The sequence below is a fragment of the Saimiri boliviensis genome, chromosome 3 (genome assembly GCF_048565385.1).
Source record: "Saimiri boliviensis isolate mSaiBol1 chromosome 3, mSaiBol1.pri, whole genome shotgun sequence".
In the NCBI taxonomy this organism is placed as follows: Eukaryota; Metazoa; Chordata; class Mammalia; order Primates; family Cebidae; genus Saimiri; species Saimiri boliviensis.
The window spans coordinates 74,618,945-74,643,737 of NC_133451.1; the positions used below are offsets into that span (position 1 = coordinate 74,618,945).

The window sequence follows — 24,793 nt, forward strand, 5'->3', positions numbered from 1 at the left end:
CCTCCACCATGAGAAATCCCTGACCTTCTAAGCCGAGGAAGCTAAGATGAGAGGATTCAGCGGCAGCACAAAGGAGAGATTGATTCTGAACACCTGCTGCACTGCAAGCGCAATTTCCTCAGGAGAAGTTGAGTTCCTCCAACACAGGAGCTGGGTGTTCATCACATTTCAATAGCTCTGACGCTATGCATTGTATGTAGTATACGTAGGTACTCAGTTAATCTCAAACGTAGTCCATTTTTTCTTGATAATTAGAGAATTCAAAATGCTGGAATAGGTGAAAACACTAAGCATTGCTTAGGAGAGTGAAACTGGGCAGAATCCCAGGCAGGCTGGCCTACATTGTAGGGAATCAGTCTGCTTAGCGCAAGAGAGCAGTCCTAGATTGTGGTTCTAGTCCCAGGCCAGTCACCAACCAGCCTGATGGCTAAATGAACCAATCGCTTGGTAATACCTTTAAACCTTTCATAATTTAGGGCTTTAGAGGGTCCTTCCATACACATTTCTCCCCTTGCTGCCTGAATTTTTAAATTTCATTCTATAATATGCCCTAAAACTCTAGCAGCTAGAAAGCTAATGTGAAAGGATTCTCAATCACATTACCTAATTTAGATTAACAATTTTAAAACACCAATTTTTTCAAATTCCTTGCTAAGATGGGGAGACCATGAAGAAACAGACATCTCGATTTGGAAAGAAGATTGATGGGAAGCTTCAGAACATAGAACATGTTAGGAAGTGGGATGAGAGCTGGGAACTTACCAGCCTCATTGGAAATGCTGTCCTCAGTTACTGGCAGGGCTGAGTTGTCTCTCTTTATCCCTCAATCCTCTGCAGATGTGGATGGGTACATGCCCACTGACCTCCTGGGGCCCAGAGCCAGGGAGCAAGTATAATAGATAGGACTCTTTGTTAAAGCAAAGAAAAGAGAGGCTCTCTAGCCATCATATCACACTTGGGAATCATGCTGTAAGGGGTAGCCAATCAGCAGCAGAACTCTCCTCCTTCATTCCTTTCATCTCTTGTAGAACGATGGAACTAGCAAGAGCCTGGAAATTGAAGTTACAACAGCCTACACCTGGGCTTGCAGAAAAACCAGGTAAAGACCTCTTCAGGTTCATTCAAGATTGAAAGAGTCAGCCAGGCTCAGTGGCTCACACCTGTAATCCCACCACTTTCAGAGGCCAAGAAGGACGGATTACCTGAAGTCAGGAGTTCCAAGACCAGCCTGCCTGACATGGTGAAACCCCATCTCTATTAAAAATACAAAAAATGAGCCAGGTGTGGTGGCAGGCGCCTGTAATCCCAGCTACTCGAGAGACTGAGACCGGAGAATAGCTTGAAGCCAGGAGGCGGAGGTTGCAGTAAGCCAAATCACGCCACTGCACTCCAGCCTGGGCAACAAGAGTGAAACTCCATCCATAAAAAGAAAAAAAAGACTGACAGTCAACCTTGAGGAGAAAAACCAAAGAACTGCCTTCACTGTGCTGTGAACTCTCTGAACACAAGAAGTTCTACTAATAAGAATATTTTGGTAACAGACCTGCATTCTGTACACAGCTGAAGGACTCTGTACACCTTCTTATAAAATTTAGTAATAGACCTCACTCTCACCTGCTCTCATAAAATCTAAGAGCAGAGCTAAGGGATCACATTTATTCCACTATAAACTTGGGCCATTGTAGGTTGGATTAATCTTTAAGGAAATTTTGTAAAAATATCCTAAAGGAACAAGCATTTTACAATTCTGGAGCCTTTTAGGGGAAGTGCTAAGAACCCCCTCAGTTATTCTTTGTTCTAAGTCTGAACTGGCTGAGAGAGCAAGCACTCCATCTAGTTCCTCTTTGCCCTTCACAAAGACCTTGCTAATTTTAGAATAGGTAGAAAGGGGTTGCTGACACCTAGTTTCCAGAATTTTATGAAATTCATTTTATTGAGTCAGTTCAATGACTTACTGTAATTGAAAATAACCCCCCTAGTTACCTAGTTCCGTTCATTTACCTAATATATAATTTATTAGCAAGTAACTTGGGATCTCACAAGAGAATATATGTCCTAGCTTCATTATTTTCTTATTAGATTTTAAATGAGTTCAAATGTATCAGATGCTTGAATACTACTAATGTCATATCTCTTCTTAAACTTTCCCTTGTCAAAAGCTATTTGATTTGTTGTTTACATTGCCCTCAACATTTTTCTTCCTCTTATTGATTTTTGTCTTTTCCTTTGATCATTTCTCTTTTGCAGAAAAGGCCTACCTGTAGTAGGATTCAGAGAGTATACAGTCCAAGGAAAGAAGGTGTTCACCCTCTTGGGACTGATATATGCCCTGGTTTCCTTCACTGGAGGACCTTGCCTAACATGTATGTCAAATTCAACAGCTTACCCTGTCTGGGCAGCCTTCAAGGAGGTCCCCGCTCTGGTCTAAGAAGGGAAAGTTGACAAAACGCAGAAGTTGGCTCTGACCATCACTACTCTTAAGTCTTGGTCCTCTGAGCCAAGTAGTGACTCATTTGCAAATGACTAGGTGTGAACAGGCAAGTTATGTGTTATTTTATCTATGTCAACAAGCACAATGACAACAGCTGCTATGACAAAGATGTAGTCTACACAACAAAGCTATTTTTGCAGTCTTCAGAGACTATGTTTTCTTCATCTAGCACCTTTGAAATCATACAACTGACTTTTCCCAAAGGATATTTTCTAATTCCTGGTCTGGGTTACAATCACCCTTTATCATGAAGAACTGTGTATTTTGTGTAACTGCCTGCAACTGGAGGGGTAGGAGTGAGTTAAGCCTTTATCACTCCTTTGTGTCCTACCGAGTAGCAGTTAGCCTCTTATTCCTTTTTCCTTCAAACAGAATTAAACAAAACAGAAGAGTGAGACAGGAAGAGGTTGGAGTCACACGTGCAGGATGCTGCATTTACTTGCTAATTTACCTTTTAATCCAGCAAGCTGAGAAAGTGCTTTCCCAAACCACAGACCCCTGAAGGCCCATTCCATCTCAATTAGTCCAGACGCATTACTCACAGATGAGGACCCAGAAATTCAGAAAGGTGGGAAGGCTTCCACAAAATCACAGAAATCAGGGGAGAGTGTGGTTTAGCGCTTCGTTCTCACATTCTTAGACAACGGTTCTCACAGGATATATTTCAGATTTATCCCATGACCCTAAACCATGTTGGTCCCAGGTTTTTTTTAAATGATGGCTTATGTCATTGTTAAGGTTGGATTTATCCTCTTGATTATTGGTACTAATTATAAACACAGAAGAGTATAACAATCTGGTTAATAATTATAATTTTTAAAAAACCCTCGGTGGCTTGGATTTCCTTTGTTGATTTCTGGGAATAGTGCCACCCATGGCAACTGATTGGATTCACTTACATTTATACTTATTTTCAAAATCCAGATGTTTCACGGGCACATTTGAGATTTGTTACAACATATAAAGTGAAATTTGTGAATCCTCAATGATAACCAGATTAATAATTGCCTTGCTCATGCATTCAACACATATTTACTGAGCACACATTAACTCCTCACCACAGCTCACCTGCACCTAGGAGTACTCCCAAATGCACTGCAGAAACTGTAATAATGCCAGTCTTCCAACTGCCTTATCTCAACCAAGTTAACAGCACATTCTGCTAAACTTACTTTCCCACTATAATTCATCTGGAGAAAGGTGATTTTATGCTGACTTTCATTTTCTCCAGTGTGGGTGAAGAGAAAGAAAGCAAACTTTGTTTCATTGTAGAAAACTCACTGGTTTGACACCCATCAAGAAGTAATTTTCCTTTTCATTTTCAGAAATATCAGTTTCCAGGCCAGGTGTGGTGGCTCAAGCCTGTAATCCCAGCACTTTGGGAGGCCGAGGTGGGTGGATCACGAGGTCAAGAGATCGAGACCATCCTGGTCAACATGGTGAAACTCCGTCTCTACTAAAAATACAAAACATTAGCTGGGCATGGTGGTGTGTGCCTGTAATCCCAGCTATTCAGGAGGCTGAGGCAGGAGAATTGCCTGAACCCAGGAGGCGGAGGTTGCGGTGAGCCGAGATCGAGCCATTGCACTCCAGCCTAGGTAACAAGAGTGAAACTCTCTCAAAAAAAAAAAAAAATTACATAAATAAATAAATAAATAAATAAAAAGAAATATCAGTTTCCTTATTCCTATTCCTTTTTTTTTTTTTTTCGGACAGGGTCACACTCTGTAACCCTGGCTGGAGTGTAGTAGGGCAATCTTGGCTCACTGCAATCTACCTCAGCCTCCCAAGTAACTGGGATTACAGTCGTGCGCCAACACACCTGGCTAATTTTTTTTTTTTTTTTTTGTATTATCAGTAGAGACGGGATTTCACCAGGTTGGCCAGGCTAGTCTCAAACTCCTGACCTCAAGTGATCCACCCCACCTCGGCCTCCCAAAGTGTTGGGATTACAGGCGTGAGACACTGTGCCCAGCCCCTTCTTCCTCTTTAATTTTCTAAAGTATAAGCTACCATTACCTAGAAATCCTGAACTGGGTTATGTGCACACTTTAAGTATTCCAATAGTTAACAGTATTCCAAGACAGTTTCTTCATACTGTCCAGAATGTGATTATACATATTTAGATATTTAACCTCCGGTTACGTAGAATCTTAGAGAAGTAAAGCAGGGTTTCAGCCTTGCAGACCAGAGTTTAATCTTACTAAGGCTGCTAGCAGTATAAAGAAAATTGGCTACCTGGGAATTTCCTCACTGCATAAATTTTAAAAATGCATCTTTTAAGAGGACTTCTTAGTACAAAATTAAGGCAGTATTCTTATTTTGCATGGGATCAGCCTTGTTTGCAGTTTTGAATGACAAGTCCACAAGCTGAAAGGTTTGGTTAATAAACCATAAACCCCAACATCTCTTTATTAGCACTGAAAGAGTCAAGTGATCTCAATTACATGGAACAGAGAATTAAGGCAATTATCCAATCATTCAAGCCCAGGGGGGGAAAAAACTCTTTGGCTTGAATTATACAGAAAGTGCCCCAATTTCCTATTAAAACTTTAGAAGACCAACTCTGACAAAAGTCTTTCCTTTTAAAATGTCTTAAGGGTAAAGCTAACGGAGTCGCCACCAGAGTATTGAGTTTTATATGTTGTTAGTAGTTTCCAGGTCACTTACTACATTTTTTTCCCCCAGGAAATGAATTCAGGAATTTCCTTGAACACTTAGCTCCAGTGGAAAATTAGTCTAAGCTTCCTTTTTATTCCCAGGCATGCATTCTTTATCGGAATAGTAAGACACCTTTGGAACAGGGGCAGATATTGTCTTTTGTTCAGATGAAGGGGTAAACAAAAGGCATCAAAGGAAGGTAGAGGATATTAACAATCTACAGCTCAAAATTCTTCAACAACTGAAACTCTAACTGTGGACTATGTTTTCTTGGGATTCTACACACAGGTGCCATGTGGACAGCAGTTGGAAAAAGAAAGTACAAAAAGAAGTTAAAAGTATGCTAGACAAAAAAAAAAAAAAAAAAAAAGAGAAAATGACAGAGGAGCCAGAGCCAGGTGAAATGGAAGAGGTAAAGCAAAAATCCTTCGAAGACAAAGACAATCAGCTTTCAGTTCTGTAGTCTGTTAGATGAAAGGTGGGCCACTCCTGTGTCTGCAAAATGAAGGGACATTTCAAGTACTAGAAGGTACATTCTCCTGGTATTTTCCTAAGCCCAACCAGTTCTGAACCCTGCCCCCAACTTTCCCTGCAGTCCTAGCTCCAAGCCTGCAGCTTTGAAATGCAAAGCTTTGAAATGAATGGCATGCCTAGACAAAACACATCCTGAATCACGGTCTATCAACTGGCATTGCCCGATGCTGTTTATGCTTGTATTTACCCAGGCTTCCACCCAGCCACATAAATTATAAATTCATCTATACACCCGCTGGGGAATCCAATGCACACATGGCACGAAATATGAAATATTTCCACGGGTAAACACAGGATTTAAATAAAGCTCTGGCTTACCTGGACATTAAAATGAATATGAGGATGTAACCCTTTCTGTAAAAACTTATTGCCTTAGAATCACTTTTTTTTTTTTTTAGGCCTAATACCACTTAATTTTTTCAATGGCTACATTTAGGTATCTAATGTCATAATAGAGCTCTCATAGCATTTTTGCAAACTATTTTTGCAATGCTTAAAAAAAACAGATCAGGGGTCAGTAAACTTTCCATCAACTCCCATAAAGTAAATATTTGAGGCTTTATGAGCCATGCAGTCTGTTACAAGTATAAGACACTGCAGCTGTAGCAGAAAACAGCCACAGGAAAATATATAAACAAATATGTGGCCACGTTCCATCAGAACTTTACATAAGGACACGGAAATCTGAATTTCAGATAATGTTCACATCGTGAAATCTTTTTATTTTTTTTCAACCATTGTTACCTTGCGGGCCAGATCTAGCCAGTTGTTTGAACCATAGCAGATGGTTCAAAGATAAACCTTGTTGCTGTCACAGCAATAACCGAAGTGGCAGAGGGATCAGGGAAAGGCAGTGTAAGGAGAAAGAAGGCAATATTGTGAAGTTGCATTAATCATGGTTTTTTTCTGTATCTTATGATGTTCTAATCTCTTATAAATCTTGCTGGCAGGGAAGAGACTCCAGCACTAGTTAATTCTTGTAGACAGCAAAGGACTGGGCCCCCGAGCATACCCAACTACTGCCAAGAACATAGCCCCAACCTTCCCCTATGTCTAACTCTCACACACCGAGCCAATATAGAAATTGTCCTAACTCACCCCAGGCACCAGGTACCGACAAATGGAGACCACCCCTCCAGCACAGACCCTGCTGGAATTACTCAGACTTGCCAATCTGAAACTCTTGGCTTTGCTCTGCCTTGCCTCCCTACAGAAACCTGTCAAGGCCTATGCTTTCTTGTTGCTCCTGCTTCTGCCCCCGACTGACACCAATGCTTCCCCTGTGGCCTGGCATAGCATGCCATGTGCCCTTCCCTCTTAGGAAACTGAGTAATATAAAGCTTTCAGTGGCATTGACCTGTGTCACCACTCAGCTACCCCCATAAATTAAAATCTCAACAGGTATCATGAGACGGAAGTGCCTTCCTACTCTCAGCGGATCCCAGGACCAGCAGCATCAGCATCCCCTGGGCCCCATCTCGGACCGACAGAATCTGCATCTGCATGTGAAAAAGATCCCCGGGTTATTTGCAAGGATATTGAAGTTTGAGATGCTGTGGTGGTGTGATTTAAAGCTTAGGGTCTGGAATTAGAAGGTCCATTTCAAATATTTGTGCCTCTCATTAGCTAGGTGGCCTTGCATAAGTAACTATTAATGTATACCCCTTTCCACCCCTAATAAGTAGAGATGAATCTATGCAAAACACTTAGAAAATGCCTGGCAAATGATACAATCATTCATTTTTAGAAAACAAATGCCCATGCACACACTGTTAAAGCAACTTCCTCAGATATATTCTTAGCCAGTTTCTTGAACTGATCCACTGTGATTATAGCCCATGCCCACCTCCAACAATTCCATCCATAAAAGCAAAGAAAGACGCCACAACTCCTGGCCGCAGAGTGTAAAATATATTGACGGTTGTAAAGGGACAACTTGAGGATATTTTAGGTCTGCTGACATGATGCACAGCATACATACATGCTCTAGTTTTTGGAACCATGTCATTACGTTTTCAAATACATCTGTTTTAAACATGGCATTTTGTTTTTTTCATTAGCACAAATTACTACTCTACAGTTTCTCCTAGAGTAAATAAATATAATGGCTGTTTGCAGAGCGACTACAGACTTACTTAGATGTTTAACAAGGTGAACGATTTCACAATTAGATAACCACTGAGTTAACAGCAAGGTGTTTTTCATCTGTTTTGTTTACTGCTATAGTGGGGGATGGGTGGAAACTTTTCCAATTTATTCTTTGTTGACATCTTTAGTTACCAACACAGACTCCCAAAAGTAATGAAAAATAACAGTCAGTTAAAAAAAATTAAATTGTTATTAAGCCATGAGTTTTCCCAAGATCCTTAAAGTCAGCTCATTTAAATTTACAAGAGAAAAAAAATTGGCATCATGGAAAACTAAGGAACAAAAAGTTACTGAAAAATACATCTGTAGAACACAGTGGTCAGTTGTAAACAGCTCAGAAGGGCAAAAAAAAAAAAAAGAAAAGAAAAAAAAGAAAAAAGTCCTCCTAGTGTGTTAAGCAGTCCAATGACAAACTCTGCTTTTTTTTCTTCCTAGTGGCTATTTTCCTACCACAGTGTTGAGCTTCATTATTATATTAAATAACTTACATGGGTAAAAAGGAGTTTGCTAACCAGCAGCCAACTCAAAAACCTTGTAGGAGGAGGGCGGAGAAAAATTTACAACACAGCACACACTAAAGGGAAACAAAGTCCACAGTTAGCTTCCAACCAGTCTTACAACCCCTGGTAATACTGATTGAGCTGAGGTTTGGAATCCAAACTGGGGGATGGGTGTTAGGGAGGTTTTGATCCTCTCCCTCCACTCCCTTCTTCATTTAAATTAACAAAAGGAACATGGGCTTCCTCAGAGCCAGCACTCAGCTGGGCAAGTCCCATTAGCAGCAAATGTTCAACCAGATTAACAAAACACACACAAAAGAAAACCCCATCCAGGTGCAGAGCTGTGATTCACATGGAAATTCCAGGAGATGAATCATGTGCAGAGCCGGGATGTTTAGAGGATTCTTTCTCAAGTGTCTTAACTGAACATTTCAGTCTCACAAAATCGGAGTCTATCTGTCAGCTGCAGGAAGTAAGTTCTCCATCTGGTCTTGGGCAAGCTTGCTTGCTTTGCTGACCGGGGCGCTCCAATGACTCGGGGTCTTCGTAAGTGTTCGTAGTACTAGATACCAGAAAACAAAGGCCAGCCCTTCAGTGATCTGCAGGAAGCAGCAGCAGCAGCAGCAGCAGCAGGCAGGCAGCTCCCATGTGTTAAACTCTGCCTAAGAGGCTCGACCTGAGTAATAAAAACAACACAGCCTAAGACAGAATGTAGCAGACTACTTGAACTAGGATGAAAATGCCTTGTGTGATACTCATTTTATCTTTCTTGTGTTTTAAGTTTGATTTTACAAAGTCAAACCAGGAAGGAAAAAAAAAATTCAAGCTTTTAAGTCCTATTGGCTCTCTGGGAAAACTGGTAGTCAGTTAAAAAAACAAACATTTATTAAGGGAGATGGCAAGAGGTTTAACAGATAAATCTTGAATAGGTTTATATTATTATTATTATTTTTTTTTTTTGAGACGGAGTTTCGCTCTTGTTACCCAGGCTGGAGTGCAATGGCACGATCTCGGCTCACCGCAACCTCCACCTCCTGGGCTCAGGCAATTCTCCTGCCTCATCCTCCTGAGTAGCTGGGATTACAGGCATGCGCCACCATGCCCAGCTAGTTTTTTGTATTTTTAGTAGAGACGGGGTTTCACCATGTTGACCAGGATGGTCTCGATCTCTCGACCTCGTGATCCACCCGCCTCGGCCTCCCAAAGTGCTGGGATTACAGGCTTGAGACACCGCGCCCGGCGAATAGGTTTATATTATAAGAAAAACAAAAGAAAGCAAAGATCATTAATAATAAAGAGCTTTCAGGTATGAGTTATCACAGATGGGTTTACTTGGTAGATATAAGCATCTTCACAAAACATTCCATGAACATTGGGAGAGTTTAATAGGTGACATAATGGTGTTTGCCATCAGAGGTGTATTTGTCATTGCTATTGATTAATCTACGTGTCTGCAATGAATGCCGCTAGGTCTACCAAGGAAAACATCTATGTAAATTACTGCCTTTAAAGCTAATGTATAAATGTTTTCAGGTAAGTACAATGAATCCAGAATACAGCCAGCCCTCTCTATCTGTGAGGTTTGCACCTGTGGATTCAATCAACTGCAAATCAAAAATATTTGTAACAAAAAACAAGTGTCTGTACTGAATATTTATAGACTTTTTTCTTGTCATTATTTCCCAAGTAATATGGTATAACAACTACGTATGTAGTATTTACATTATAGTAGATATTAAAAGTAACTAGAGTTGATTTATGGTACAACCACTATTTACATAGCATTTACATTACATTAGGTATTATAAGCACTCTAGAGATTATTTAAAATACAGGGGAGGATGTGTATGGTTATATTTAAGTATTATCTATTTATTTGTTATTTTGAATTTACCCTAATAGGTCATGTTGTATTGACTCAGTAAGATTGATAGCCATACAAAAAGAATATTTCTTAAAACAATCTATTTTATTATACCAGGGACTTGAACATCCTCAGATTTTGGTATCTGCAGGAGGTCCTGGAACCAATCCCCCATGAATACTAGGGATGATTATGCTTCATCTTAGTACCCACTTAACATACGTATCTTGTAAATTATAATAGGCTGTTTGATTTTGTTTTAACTTCTTTGTGGTTGCTATGCTTTGGCCAACACCTGTAATAACCCAGTACCATTGAATGACACTACGGGGGCATGGGCTGGAGAGCAAAATACTGTGTCCAGAGCTGGGCAAACATTAGAGGAAGGACCTGTGCTTGCCCTCAAGGGGCTTACACAGCAATCGGGAAAAGAACCACAAACACTACACAAACCACATGGCTGGTAACGAGAGAGGAAGATTGCCTCCTGAGTGTATGAGTTCTGGAGAAACTCTTTCTAGGGAAAAAACAGGCCAGGGATGGGGGAGGCATTGGAGCTGGGCCATGAGAACAAATAGGATGTGGAAAAGGCAGTGTGTGTGGCCTTGAACACCAACACCGATGGGAGCTATTCTTCAAGACTCCTTAAAAAAAAATTTTAACGTGGAAACTGTGTTTTATACCAAAGAATATAACTTTCATTTCAACCAACTGATACGGGAGTGCTGGCAAGGAAGAGCACAGTCCCTTTTAATAATATGGAATGAGGGAAGGAAGTGCTGGGTACTTGTCTAAAGGCGGGTCCCTGGCTAGGGCTCCACCCCCAAGGACCTAGGTGAGGACAAGCATTTCCTGCCCAAATGTTGCATTTCCCAAGACCACCCTGGACCACCACACCCCCATCCTGGGCCTGTAAAAACCCGAGACCCTAGCAGGCAGACACACAAGTAGCTGGACGTCATGAGGAACACATTGGCAGCAGAAGATGCAAGCAGCTGGTCGTGGAGAAGACATTGAGGAGAGCATATATTATGTTAACAGTACAGATGTGGGAAGATATTATATAGTTCAATCTTTAGCTTTTAATGTCAAACCTTTGACTTACGAACCTTTCCAATCTAATCACTAGTTAATAGTAATGTCATAAAATAACAGGAACTAGAAAATAATTTCATAGGTAGGTATGGATTAATTTAAAATATCTGGAGACCACAGGTAATGCAGATACCAGATATCATTTATGTGTAGCCAATCTGTCTGCTTACCAATTTTTAAAAGAATCTACAAGAAAAGTAACAAAAGCTAAGTTATACCCAGGGAGCCCACACAACTTAATGTTTTTAAAAATATATAAAGGATTAGAAAGAAGACATATGGAAGGCAAAATATATCAAAAAAGGATAACTAAAAGGAGCAATTCTCAAGTCTTATAGAGCAAGATACGCATTCTGAGCTTAGCTCATGTTTTGCACATGAATAATATGAAATAGTACAGTGAAATATTTTAATACAAATGCAAAGTAATATAAAATTTTAATTGAAATGTGCCACTGCTAGGCACAAAATTATATATTTTATTCATATATATATAATTAGGCATTAGCCTGTACATGTAGGAATATATATAGGCATCAGCCTGTATATGTAGGAATATATTATATGTATCAGCCCAACAAACCCATTACATTCCCATGGCTCTAGGCATTGGCCAAACCTTCTTTATGTTTGTCTGGGGATACAAGAAACATCTTCAATCCTTTACCAATCACCATGATGTCCTAAGGATAAGAATTCCAATGCCCCTTTATAACTTATCCCTCATCATGGGAAGGTACAAAGAAGGCCTAAGCTTTCCTTTAAAACAAACCCAACCACACAAAACCAAGTATATCTCAGATATCCTGGTTTGTAAAATCTAGCCTAATATCAAGTATAATGAAGGGTTTCAAATGATTCTTGGACCATAAAAGGAAGAGAAAAATGTGCTTGCAAACTCTAGTACAAAAAGGCATAATGAGTTTCTCATTAAAATATATAATGTGCTTGCAAACTCTAGTACAAAAAGGCATAGTTTCTCATTAAAAATATAATGATAAGGCCGGGCGTGGTGGTTCATGCCTATAATCCCAGCACTTTGGGAGGCCAAGGCAGGTGGATCACCAGGTCAAGAGATCGAGACCATCCTGATCAACAGGTGAAACCCCGTCTCTACTAAAAATACAAAAAATTAGCTGGGCATGGTGGCGCGCGCCTGTAGTCCCCGCTACTCGGGAGGCTGAGGCAGGAGAATTGCTTGAACCCAGGAGGCGGAGGTTGCGGTGAGCCGAGATCGCGCCATTGCACTCCAGCCTGGGTAACAAGAGTGAAACTCCGTCTCAAAAAAAACAAAACAAAAAACAAAAATGAAAATATAATGATAACAATTTTGATTATATTATACTATTTCTTGGGCTGCTTTCTTCCTATTAAAGTATCTCAAATGCTTAAAATACAAATCTAATCCTATTCTAGTTTTGTTCAAAAATACTCATAGAATAGCAAAAGTTGTAAATCTGAAAAATCTCTAGATTATGTCTGAAGTCCCAACTCTCTCAAAGAGGGGACTGAGATCCACCTGGAAGGTGGCAAACCCAACTATATAAAGCCTACCGGTGCATCTTTTTTTTAAAATCTCAGGTCAAAAAAATTTATGTTTGAATAACTATTTGGAAATAAAGTCTGAACTTCTCATGTTTTAGAGAAAGAAAATTAGTTAATGCATTTCTTTTTTTTTTTAACCATACTATGGTTCAGTTCCTCATTCTATTAAATAATAGGAGAGAAAAAAGAATAGTCACTATGTATCTGCCAGTATAAAAATGAAAGGTAATAAAGCAGAATGTCAGCAGTGAGAATTCTGAGCCACAAAGGTTTGGTGTACAAGAGATGAAGTACACATGAGTTGGAACAGATGACAGCGGCTTCCCATATAACGCATGTGGCTTTCTTCAAGTAAAACCAATTTCCTTCAGACTTGGGCAGCAAGGAGAAGAATGAGACCCACCTTAAAGACTTCCATCTGTCTTTCTCTATATGATTTTCAGGTCCTTCACTTTCATAAGAAGCCAAGTAGAGAGCTACAATCAACCAAAAGAAAGTGCAGTAACATTAAAGCCTTCTCCTGATATATTATCTACCACCATCCATCCCTTGTTCAACTTGAGCCAAACCCCACAGCAAAATACTCTTCAAAATATCAAATCATGACCAAGAAGCTTCAACACAGAATATCACTTTGCCTCTGATGGACCATGTCAATGAAATCCCAAGGCCTTTTAGGCCAAAAAGGCACTTAATTACCTAAGAATGTATGAGGCAAAAAAAGCGTATAAAATGCAAGTCATATGATACTATCATACACTCAGACTTACTTTCTTTACAAAGAAAGGCGTGGGAGTTGTTTCCTGGTAGCCTGAGTTGTTTTGTTCTTTTGTTTTTGTTTTTGTTTTTTAAACCCTTTACTGGGTAAAAAGCCAGGTTCTCTAGGCCAATTTTCTATCATTCTCATATTTTCCTTCCTATTTAAAGCAGAAAGACTCTTCATTTAAAAATTCAAATGTTTGTTATTAATCCTCTTTACACAGAGATTAAAAACAATCAAATCCCCTCTGGCATAGGTGATATTAATTCAAAATGTCCTCCTGGCTGGGTGTGGTGGCATAATCTCAGCACTCTAAGAAGCTAAGTTGGGCAGATCACATAAGCCCAGTAGTTGAAGACCAGCCCGGGCAACATGGCAAAATCCTGTCTCTACAAGAAATTAAAAAAAAAAAAAAAAAAAAAAAAAAAAAAGGAAGCCAGGCAGAGTGGCTCATGCCTGTGATCCCAGCACTTTGGGAGGCCGAGGCAAGCAGATCACCTGAGGTCAGGAGTTGGAGACCAGCCTGACCAACATGGAGAAACCCCATCTCTACTAAAAGTACAAAATTATCTGGGCATGGTGACATGCACCTGTAATCCAGCTAGTCAGGAGGCTGAGACAGGAGAATCAACTGAACCCGGGGGTACGGAGGTTGCAGTGAGCTGAGACTGTACCATTGCACTCCAAGCCTGGGCAACAAAGGCAAAACTCCATCTCAAAAAAAAAAAAAAAAAAAAATCAACGGAGCATGGTGGTGTATGCCTGTACTCCCAGCTATCTAGAAGGCTAATGTGGGAGGACTACTTGAGCCCAGGAGGTTTAGGCTGCAGCGAGCTGGGATTCTGCCACTTCATTCCAGCCTGGGTGACAGAGCGAGTTGCTGTCTCAAAAAAAAAAAAAAAAAAAAAAAAAAAAAAAGTTATTCAGTCATTATTGTAAACACTACTAATCTACTATGAGAAATTAATGGGTGCTATTAATTTCTATAATATTAGGATATATAACAAATCAAAATATCTATTTTATGAGCAGACTTCTGATGATTTTTTTCTGTATCTATTCAATCACTGTTTCTGCTTCAACTCCCTGTTAATGTTTTAACAGGTCAAAACGTTCCAGTACTTTCTTCAACAGCAGGGTATAGCAATTTACTATCTTTTTTTTTTTCTTCAAATTACATTGACTATCAACATAACATAAAATACCTTGTCTATTCAAGTAAGCCCAAACAAGAAAAAGAAACTTTTTGATAACCCCATTTGTGCCCATAACTTTGTAGATGTGGTATTATAAAGAATGCTTAAACACAGAAACATACTGTTCGTAGGTGAATATTCAGTGCAAATATTTTAGGGACAAATCATACATTTTCTGTGAAATAGAAAACTCTTAACATGGAACAGATCAGAGGACAGGCCTCATTAATATATGAGTAACCATCCATTTCTTTTTTTTTTTTTTTTTTTTTGAGATGGAGTTTCGCTCTTGTTACCCAGGCTGGAGTGCAATGGCACGATCTCGGCTCACCGCAACCTCCGCCTCCTGAGTTCAGGCAATTCTCCTGCCTCAGCCTCCTGAGTAGCTGGGATTACAGGCACGTGCCACCATGCCCAGCTAATTTTTTGCATTTTTAGTAGAGACGGGGTTTCACCATGTTGACCAGGATGGTCTCGATCTCTCGACCTCGTGATCCACCCGCCTCGGCCTCCCAAAGTGCTGGGATTACAAGCTTGAGCCACCGCGCCTGGCCTGCATTTCTATACTAATTTCCTAAATAAAGGATTTGGGGATGTTAGTGGTAGCTGCCATTGAATGGACTTACCATCTTCACTGAAGACTGGTACTGTGAGTAGATACTGCAAGATCTTCCGGTCCCTCTCAAATGGACACTCCACTTGTTTCCATGTCATAAATTCACTCACTTGTTTGGCCAGTTCCCAAAATTTCTGGAAGGTAATTGTAAAAAAGAATATAAAGGTGATCATAAAAAAAAATTATGAACTTAGGAGAGGCAATTTCATTTGAAATAATTCCTTTTTTCTTTTTTTTTTTGTAAACAGACAGTGTTTCATTCTGTCACCAAAGCTGGAATATAGTGGTGCAATCATAGCTCACTGCAACCTCAAACTCCTGGGCTCAAGCAACCCTCCAGCCTCAGCCTCCCAAGCAGCAGGGACTACAGGTGCAAATCACCACAACTAGCTAGTATTTCAATTTTTTTGTAGAGATAGTATCTCACTGTTACCCAAGCTCGTTTCAAACTCCTGGCCTCAAGCACTGGTATACAGGGTGAGCCACTGCAGTCAGTTCCTTTCTGGTATTTAATCTTCTGGATTATATGGTTTTCTTAATTTAATAAAACTATATTTGTGACATATAAATATTTACTCAAATTCTGCCAAATAGTAATCATCATCATCATAATGGTGCAGCTGCTCTCTTCTATTTGCTATTGTTAATTTCTTGCAAAATAATATAGAAAGAGATAATTTGTACTGAAACTGCAGAACTGGCTTTGGCTGCCTGGCCTGGAATGCAGTGTTGGAAAAGCTGCCCCTATCCTTGTGCTCGAATTTTTGTATCCTACTTTATCACACTCACCTCAAAATTGACATGGCCATTGGGAAGGCGGTTGGCACAACCCTCATTGAGGAAATAAATATCTTTGATTAAGAGACTGAAGAATGGTATCACAATCTAGGGGAAACAAAAGATACTGGTTTGTCTGGGCGAACAAATATTTAGCCTCACGTAAAAGAATACAGGAGATAAATGAACAACATTAAGTTCTGATTATATGAAAGGCCACAAATAATTAAGGTTCAGTGTTTTGTTTCTTACACAACTGCAGTTTCTTTCCTTATTTTGCTTACAATACAACTGCTATTTATAACCAAAGGACAGCAAGGACAAGTATTCATCAGGAAGTGAATAGGTTAGTACTTTTATTACAATTTTTCCTAATTTTTCTTAATGCAGTAGTATGCAATAAAATCTGAAAACTCTAGCTATTATAAAAGAAAAAAATACCTAAAAGAACTCTAGCCTTCATTTAGCAACCCCTCAGCAAGATGTTAATGGAGTATCTATCATTGCAGGCACCAATTTTTATTTTTTTAGAGACAAGGTCCTGCTCTGTCACCCTGGCTGGAGTGCACTGGTGCAATCATTCCTCACTGTAGCCTTGAACTCTTGGGCTCAAGTGATCCTCTAGTCTCAGCCTAAGCAACTGGGACTACAGACACGTACCACCACACCCAGCTAACTTTTTAAAATTTTCCGCAGAGATAGAGTCTCATTATGTTGCCCAGGCTAGTCTTGAACTCCTGGGGTCAAGCAATCCTCTTTCTCACCTCCCAAAGTGGCCAGATTACAGGCATGAATCACCAAGCCCAGCCATGTACCAATATTTTAAGATGCATGATCCATCTCCCTGCTAGAAGCTGTACTACTTATTATTACATGTCTACATTTAAGATAAATGGTTTTTTTAGATGGACATTTTATTTACTCTTGAAGACATTCCTCAAGATAATGTGAGAGCTCAAGGTTTTAGAATAGTTGCTACAAACTTTCTACTGTAAACCTGTCCGGTGTATGACAGAACAAGTTAGCACCTGCTCTCATGGGAAATCACCTAAGAAGTACCTTGCGCAATATGTTTTGAGACAAATGTGCCTCAGGTGGAGGAGGAAATACGAATGTATAAATTAAAATTAATGGTTGTTTAAAAACAATAAACCTTTAAAAATACTTTCCCATCTGAATTCTTTGACTTGATGAGGTGGCATTTAATTAATTAACCTAAAGCAATAATCTCACAGTAAGTACCCCAAATCATACTAAACCCACAAGAAACAGAGATAAAGGCTCACATACAGTAATTTCCACTTTCTCTCAAATTTCAACATATTTTTGAAGACTAAATTTCCTACAATGTAAAAATGCACTAAACACTGATCATGCACCTATCTTTTTTCCCCAAGGTCAGATCTTTGAAGTTTCCTAAGCTTATGACTCAGGTGCTACTTCTATATAAAGTGAACAGGAAAACATACTTTTGGGCTCCCACACAAAAATATTAAGTATCTATTCCCTTCTAAGGAAAAATTCAGATTTTCCCCAAAGTCATTTAAGAAACAAGTTTTGATTACTTTCGTTTCACTGATTTCTGAAAATAACCAAAATGCATCTTCAGTTTCGACATCTCACCTAAATATACTTTTAAACATTTATCTTTTAAAGTCTCTAAAGCCACATTAATAAAAATCTCATTACCTTTCCTTCTAATATGATTGTCTATTTTCCATTATGTTAGAACTAAACAGCACAGTAACAATAATGAAAGTACAACTGAACCTTGCCTCTGTGAAAGACTATTTGTGAATGGGAATGCTGGACTTTGGATGCTGTCAAACAACAGTAAAAAATTTGGCTTCAGAATTTACTGGTGGTATAAGCTAGGAGCTGGCAAACTGTGGCCCTCAGGCCTCTGTTTTATGACCTAGGAGCTACACATTTTACATTTGTAAGTAGCTAAAAAGTCTAAAAAGTATTTCAAGATGCATGAAAATTATATGAAATTCAAATGACAGCAGCCATAGAGCTTTACTGGAAGATAGCCATACTCATTCATCTCCATACTATCTATGTCTGCCTCTGTGCTACTGTATCCAAGGTGAATATGCACTTGGAGGATAAATAAGAATACATCATCGTAAGACAGCCCCAGGGAAACAAGAAAATTATTATCAAGGTGTAATATCTGTATATTGTAGCAGCTTTTAAACAAGAACTTTATTTCTGTTTTCCATTCTTTGGTGCTGAGCTGTGAGATCATGTGGTGTTTCTTATTGATATTTAAACTTCTCATAAATTCATACCATGTGACTATAGCTGGATTATAAATTCTAGGTGGCAGAGGCTATACCTTACATGATTTTTGCATTCAGGGGTGCCTGCAAGATGCTCCACTATTGACTATCTCAATCACTCGTTCACTGAAATAGAAATAAAACTAATCTTACTTAGTTATAACTTTTAAAATATTGTGTTTACTGTTCTGTTCCTTATGCCCATATGCAAGAAAGAAGTCTCACAAGTTTCAACTTCTTATTTATTCATGGATGACTGCCTTCAGATCTGTAGCCCCTATACAAATCTAATATGGTGAAAAATCAGATTTTAAGGACTCCAGATTTCCATGAGCTAAGTGAATGTACATATTATTAGTAGGAGAAAACAGAAGTTTATTTTTCTGAAGGTCTTGTCAATGATGTTTTTAGTGGGAGAACTCCCCAAGTAATAATATTTTCGAATTTCCTTTCAAAATATTCTTACTTCAGAAACCCAGCTACTATACCATAAGGGTTTTTATCAGTTCCACACCTAGAAATGAATGCTGATAAACAGGACCAAGTAAGTTAACAGGAGCAGAATTGGAATGGCAAGAATATTGAAAGCCATGTAATCATATGAGGAATGGTTAAAAATCTGGAGACACGAGTACCCACAAAAAACCCCCCAGCTATTTAAAGGACATTTAAGGGCTGCTGTGTGGAATACACATTTGATTTGTTCTATATTAAGTACCCAGAGATATGCCACTTTGACCACACAACTTGAGATTTAAAAGAATACCAAAGATTCTATTACTCTAGTTATGTAGCCTGCAACCCTGTAAAATAGTAAATTACTTTGAAATAAAGTAAGTCCTCCCTTAGCTTGAAAGAGAAAAAAGAATCTCAATTTTCTTGAATCAAAGACGGATTTAACTACAAATGCTTTCATTCTTACGTCTTTGAGACTAACTGTAAAAAGAGATGGCATTTTAAAAAAATATAGCTGTGATTTTTTTTTTTAAATTTTACTTTAAGTTCTGGGATACATGTACAGAACGTAAAGGTTTGTTACCTAGGTATACATGTGTCATGGTGGTTTGCTGCACCTATCAACCCGTCATCTAGGTTTTAAGCCCCATATGCATTAGGTGTTTATCCTAATGCTCTCCCTCCCCTTTTCCCCAGCCTCCTACTGGCCCTAGTTTTGTGCTGTTCCCCTCCCTGTGTCCATGTGATCTCATTGTTCAACTTCCACTTATAAATGAGAACCATGTGTTTGGTTTTTCGTTCCTGCACTAGTTTGCTGAGGATGATGGCGCCTAGCTTCATCCATGTTCCTGCAAAGGATGTGATCTCATTCTACTTTATGGCTGCATAGTATTCCATGGTATATATGTACCACATTTTCTTTATCCAGTCTATCATTGATGGGCATTTCGGCTGGTTCCATGTCTTTGCTATTATAAATACTGCTGCAATAAACATATATGGGCATGTGTCTTCATAGCAGAATGATTTATATTCCTTTGGATAGATACCCAGTAATGAGATTGCTGGGTCAAATAGTATTTCTAAATTTAGATCATTGAGGAATAGCCATACTGTCTTCCACAATTATGTAAATTACGTTGAACTGATTTACATTCCCACCAACAGTGTAAACGTATTCCTATTTTTCCACAGCCTCACCAGCATCTATTGTTTCTTGACTTTTTAATAATCGAATGGTTGTGATTTCATTTGTTTTATGAACTACAGAGGAAAATTTATATGTTTGTGTAGAACCTGTTTAAAACAAAACTAAACTAAAGCAGATACAATTTATTAAATGATGTAAAGGGTAAATACTTGGGACTTTTTCTAGAAAAAAAAAAAAAAACTTGGAATTCCACAACTGAGATATTTTGGAGGGGTTGCACTTCAGAATTTCTTTGGCCAACGCTGCAGCTCCCCACTCACAGATACGATTCCACAGCCTCCTCACTAAGGCAGAGCCCACCAAGCCCTCACTGAAGCCCATGCAGAGAGAGAGCCCTGCCTGCCCTGCATCACAGAGAAGGGGAATGAGCCACGTACAGCTGCTTCAGTGGACTTACTCATCAGTGTGCTGCAATCCTCCCACATGTGCTCATTGTCTGAAGCTTTAAAGACCTCTTATTAGATTTTTTTCTCAATCTAATCACAAAAGTACTGGGATTGGGCAAGTAAAACTTAAAAGCTGGCAAACGCTATAAGGCTACATAAGACTATCACCTCTGCTTCATACCCTCGCTGATCCTGTAAGTTTCTTTATTTAAAGAAAAAAAGTTGAAGTATTTACAATATCCCTCAAACATTATTAGAACTGCTATTTCAGATCTGATTGAAAACCACACTAGCATTTATAGAAGGTGGGGTTTTGTGTTTATTTTTCTTTTAGATCACTGAGGCTGAAGCTTTTTCAGGGGAAGTGATTGGGAAGCCGTGAAATGTTTTTTTTTTTTTTTACCTCATTTTCTTTTATTTGTGAAAGATATAGTTTAAGTTAAAAGACGGATGGAATCTAAATCAAAAATAACCTCTATCAAGCAACCTTCATTAACCCAGTTACCCTGACCAAGTATTCACTTCTCAAATAACATGACTGCCAAATGTTGAAACAGCTTATCCTTCCTCTGTAAGGAAATTTGACAACAAAACTGTGCCAAGAAACGACCCTCAGAATCAAGAATATGGTAGATGCAGATGGTACTAACTTAAGAGTAGGATAGAGTGAGAAAGGACCATTAATTTCTCAGACATTACCCCTGTACTTTTTCTGCTACCCCTATAATCCAATTAGTAACTGCATGCCTAATGCTATAGTAACTAACCTACTTTCTGAAAATAAATGACTTAACCATGGGAGGTAAGCTAATTCTTTTAAGAGAAAAGGTTACATTAAGTCAGCTACCTTGCAGAGCTTAAATGTCTATTTTCCATTAAACTAAATTACTCTCTAATGCTATTAGTCATCTTAACATATGACTTAATGTATTGCTTGAAACACAATTAAGAGACACTACAGAGTAATTATTTAAGTAATGTAGTAATAACACAGCAATATTCAGTCTAACAAACTTTCTGGTAGCATTCTCCTCTGTGTGGCAAGTGTTATCATATCTAGAGTATACATGTCTCTCTCTTAAATCTCAACAAGTAAAAAACCTTCCTTCAGTGTAGTTCACACAGCACTTCAGCATAAAACGTAGGAAGTCTACCACAAGAAAGACTACCCTAAGTGCATACCTTTTCTCTGCTACTATGAGCAGTTAAAGACCTTTGGGCTGCTCCACGAAGAGCTGTTCGATAATTATAGAAATTGCTTGAAGGGTCCATCTGATGCTATAGATAAAAGAGAGAAGAATATTAACTTATTTATTTATTGTAAACTTCTGTATCACACATTTAGCTATATATAAAATTCAAAATAAGTTAGGAAACTCAGTAGGAATATGATTTATCCTTCTCATACACACAAATGCAAATGACACACATTACACAAGTGTTTTCTTTCCTGAGTTTTGGTGTAATTATGCAAGCTGATGTCAGCTTCATTAATGTTAAACCACATTCTTTCCAGGCTAATTGTTGAGCTTAGACGTAAAACTAATAAGAGTCAAACACCAGCATCAGAAACATTTCCTGGTTGCATCTGAAGGTCAATGGGCCTGTTGATGGTTAGCCATGCATAGTGACCCAACCCTCTGTGGCCACAAATCAGACACAAAAAATCAAAGTACACAGGTTTGCAAGAAGGAAAATAAACATATTAGGTAGTATGAATAGATCAGATATAATATATATAATGATAATTTCCAATTTGGGAGAAAATTTGGGAAAGAATACTTCTCTATTATCTCCAAAGCTAGTGGTTCAAAGCACTGACACACCAAAGTAGTGCTGAGATGAATGTGATTCAAAAACACAAACTCTTGTACACAATTTTGTTTCTTTTTTTTGAGACAGGGTCTCACTTTGTCACCCAGGCTGTAGTGCAGTGGTGTGATCTTGGCTCACTGCAGCTTCCACCTTCCAGGCTCAAGTAATTCTCCTGCCTCAGCCCTGCAAGCAGCTGGAGCTACAGGCATGTGCCACCACGCCTGACTAAGTTTTTTGTATTTTTCATAGAGATGGGGTTTTGCCATGTTGCCCAGGCTGGTCTTGAATTCCTGAGCTCAGGTGATCCTCCTGCCTCAGTCTCCCAAGGTGCTAGGCGTAAGCCACTGCACCTGGCCCAAAATTCTTACTATCCTCAGAAGGTTAGTAAGGGAAGGGCTTTTTTTTACAGGTCAGCTAAATTTGCTGAAAGGATGATGAATAAATGTTACTACAGGGATAGGGAACTCTTGAAGATAATGAAGCTAATAGGCTCACAGTGAAGTAAAACTCTCAACTGCTTAGGACCAAAATTCCATTCTGGCATTTAAGGTGATGTGACTGACAGGTCACTATTTCCCCAGTCAATTAACCTTCAGAATGGACATGTCTACCTATGAAACAACTAGTACAAAACCTGATTTATTTTCCCCTCCAATTCTACCCACTTTCCTTTCCCTGAGTCTGTAAGGATACATGGGCTTTTTCCTCTGTTGTAGTGTCTGATGGAGAGGCAAGACACATAAAAGAATCCCACTTTCCAAGTGTAAAGTGTTACTTACAGAAAAACATCAGTTTTACATACCTCAAGAATGTCAAATTTTGCAGTCTTCACTTTGGCCCAAGTTTTTTTTAGTCGAGAAACTGGGCTCATATTCATACCAGCTTCCCATTTGAAATGGAGGGGGAGAAAAAAGGAAAATTGAAAGAGAGAAATAAGAAAAATCGTAAACATACACTTCTAAAAAGCATTCATTACTAAGTGAAAATTCTAAAATTTGTAAATAACAAACTCCAATTTTGTAACTTTTTTTTTTTTTTTTTTTTTGCAAATTCTCCCTGAATCGAAAACAGCATAAATGCTATCATTTACTCTATACAGAGGTGAACAGACTTTCTCTATGAAGGGAAAGATAGTAAGCATTTAAGGCTTTGCAGTCCATATGGTCTATGTCATGGCTACAAGACATCATCACTGTGGTGCAAAAACAGCCACAATCCAGTTATGTAGACAACTACATAAACAAATGGTCATGGTTGTGTTCCAATGGGACTTTATGTACACTGAAATCTGAATTAATCTTACAGTGACATTAGAAATATTAATACTATTCTTTTAATTTTTTTTTGATCATTTAAAAAGATAAAAACCATTCTTAGCTCACTGGCCATAAAGAAATCAGTGGTGGGCCATATATGACCCACAGGTTGTAGTTTGCTGACCCCTGACCTAGAAACTAATGTGTCAACCATGTTTTGCGTATATTATCTCATATATCCCCTCGACATTCCTACAAGAATATGCTGAAGTTCCAGGGAATTCCTACAAGAATATGCTGAAATTCCAGAAATTTTCCCAAGGATATCCAGTTAACAGGTAACAGAGATGGAAGCTCACACGGAGCCAACACCATAATCCACACTCACTCCAACACGCCATGCTGCCTCTCCTGAATGTTACTTTATGTATTATAACTATTCAGAAAAATATTACAGGGGCTGTTGTACAGAAAAGGATCCCACACTAGCCTAAATGAATACATATACTAATTCCACGCCACCCAACATTCATATTTTAAGGACCAGAATTGGGAGATTTCTTCCTGAGTTACAATTTACATACAAAAAAATATACAGATCTTAAACACATAATTGGATGAATTTTGACTAATGTATAAGACCGTGTATCCCTACTCCAATCAAGATATAGTAGCACATTTCATCATCCCAGAAAGCTCATTTGGACCTTCTTCTAATCAAGCTCCACACCTCCCCACCACCACAGAAATCAGTGGCTGTCTAAAACCACCAATTCTTTTCACCTGTCCTAGAACTTCGGATCAATGAAATCATACTGTACCTACTCTTGTGTCTGGCTTATTTTGCACAACATGATGCTGAAATTCATCCATGTTACTTATATGTATCAATTGTTCATTTTTATTGCTGAACAGTATTTCATTATATTAATATGCCACAATTTATTTAGCCATTCACTTGTAAATGGGCATTTGGATTGTTTCCAATTTTGGGCAATTATGAATAAAGCTCAGTTCTGTTACAAATTTTCCTGTGGACATGTGTTTGCATTTTTATGGAGTAAATAGGTGTGTGCAATATCTGCACTACAGGGCAGAAATGTTTAACCTTGTAAGAAACCACTGAACAGCTTTCCAAAGTAGTAGTACCATTTTTACTTCTGCCAGTAATGTATAATAAAAGCCCCACTTGTTCCGC

The 24,793-nt window shown here is 38.8% G+C and overlaps 1 protein-coding gene across 7 annotated transcripts in view; it reads right to left on the bottom strand.

Moving 5' to 3' along the window:
• Positions 1 to 7,578: 7,578 nt before the first annotated feature.
• Positions 7,579 to 24,793, bottom strand: part of RASGEF1B (RasGEF domain family member 1B) — a 623,038-nt gene continuing 605,823 nt past the window's right edge. For all 7 annotated transcript variants that reach the window (XM_074396345.1, XM_074396343.1, XM_074396344.1 and 4 more), the window contains 6 exons: positions 23,142 to 23,221; positions 21,707 to 21,802; positions 16,200 to 16,295; positions 15,421 to 15,544; positions 13,242 to 13,314; positions 7,579 to 9,010 (listed from right to left, as the gene is read on the bottom strand). In XM_074396345.1, coding sequence (XP_074252446.1) covers positions 8,986 to 9,010; positions 13,242 to 13,314; positions 15,421 to 15,544; positions 16,200 to 16,295; positions 21,707 to 21,802; positions 23,142 to 23,221 — 494 coding nt within the window. In that variant the 3' untranslated portion in view covers positions 7,579 to 8,985. The remainder of the gene's footprint in view (positions 9,011 to 13,241; positions 13,315 to 15,420; positions 15,545 to 16,199; positions 16,296 to 21,706; positions 21,803 to 23,141; positions 23,222 to 24,793) is intronic.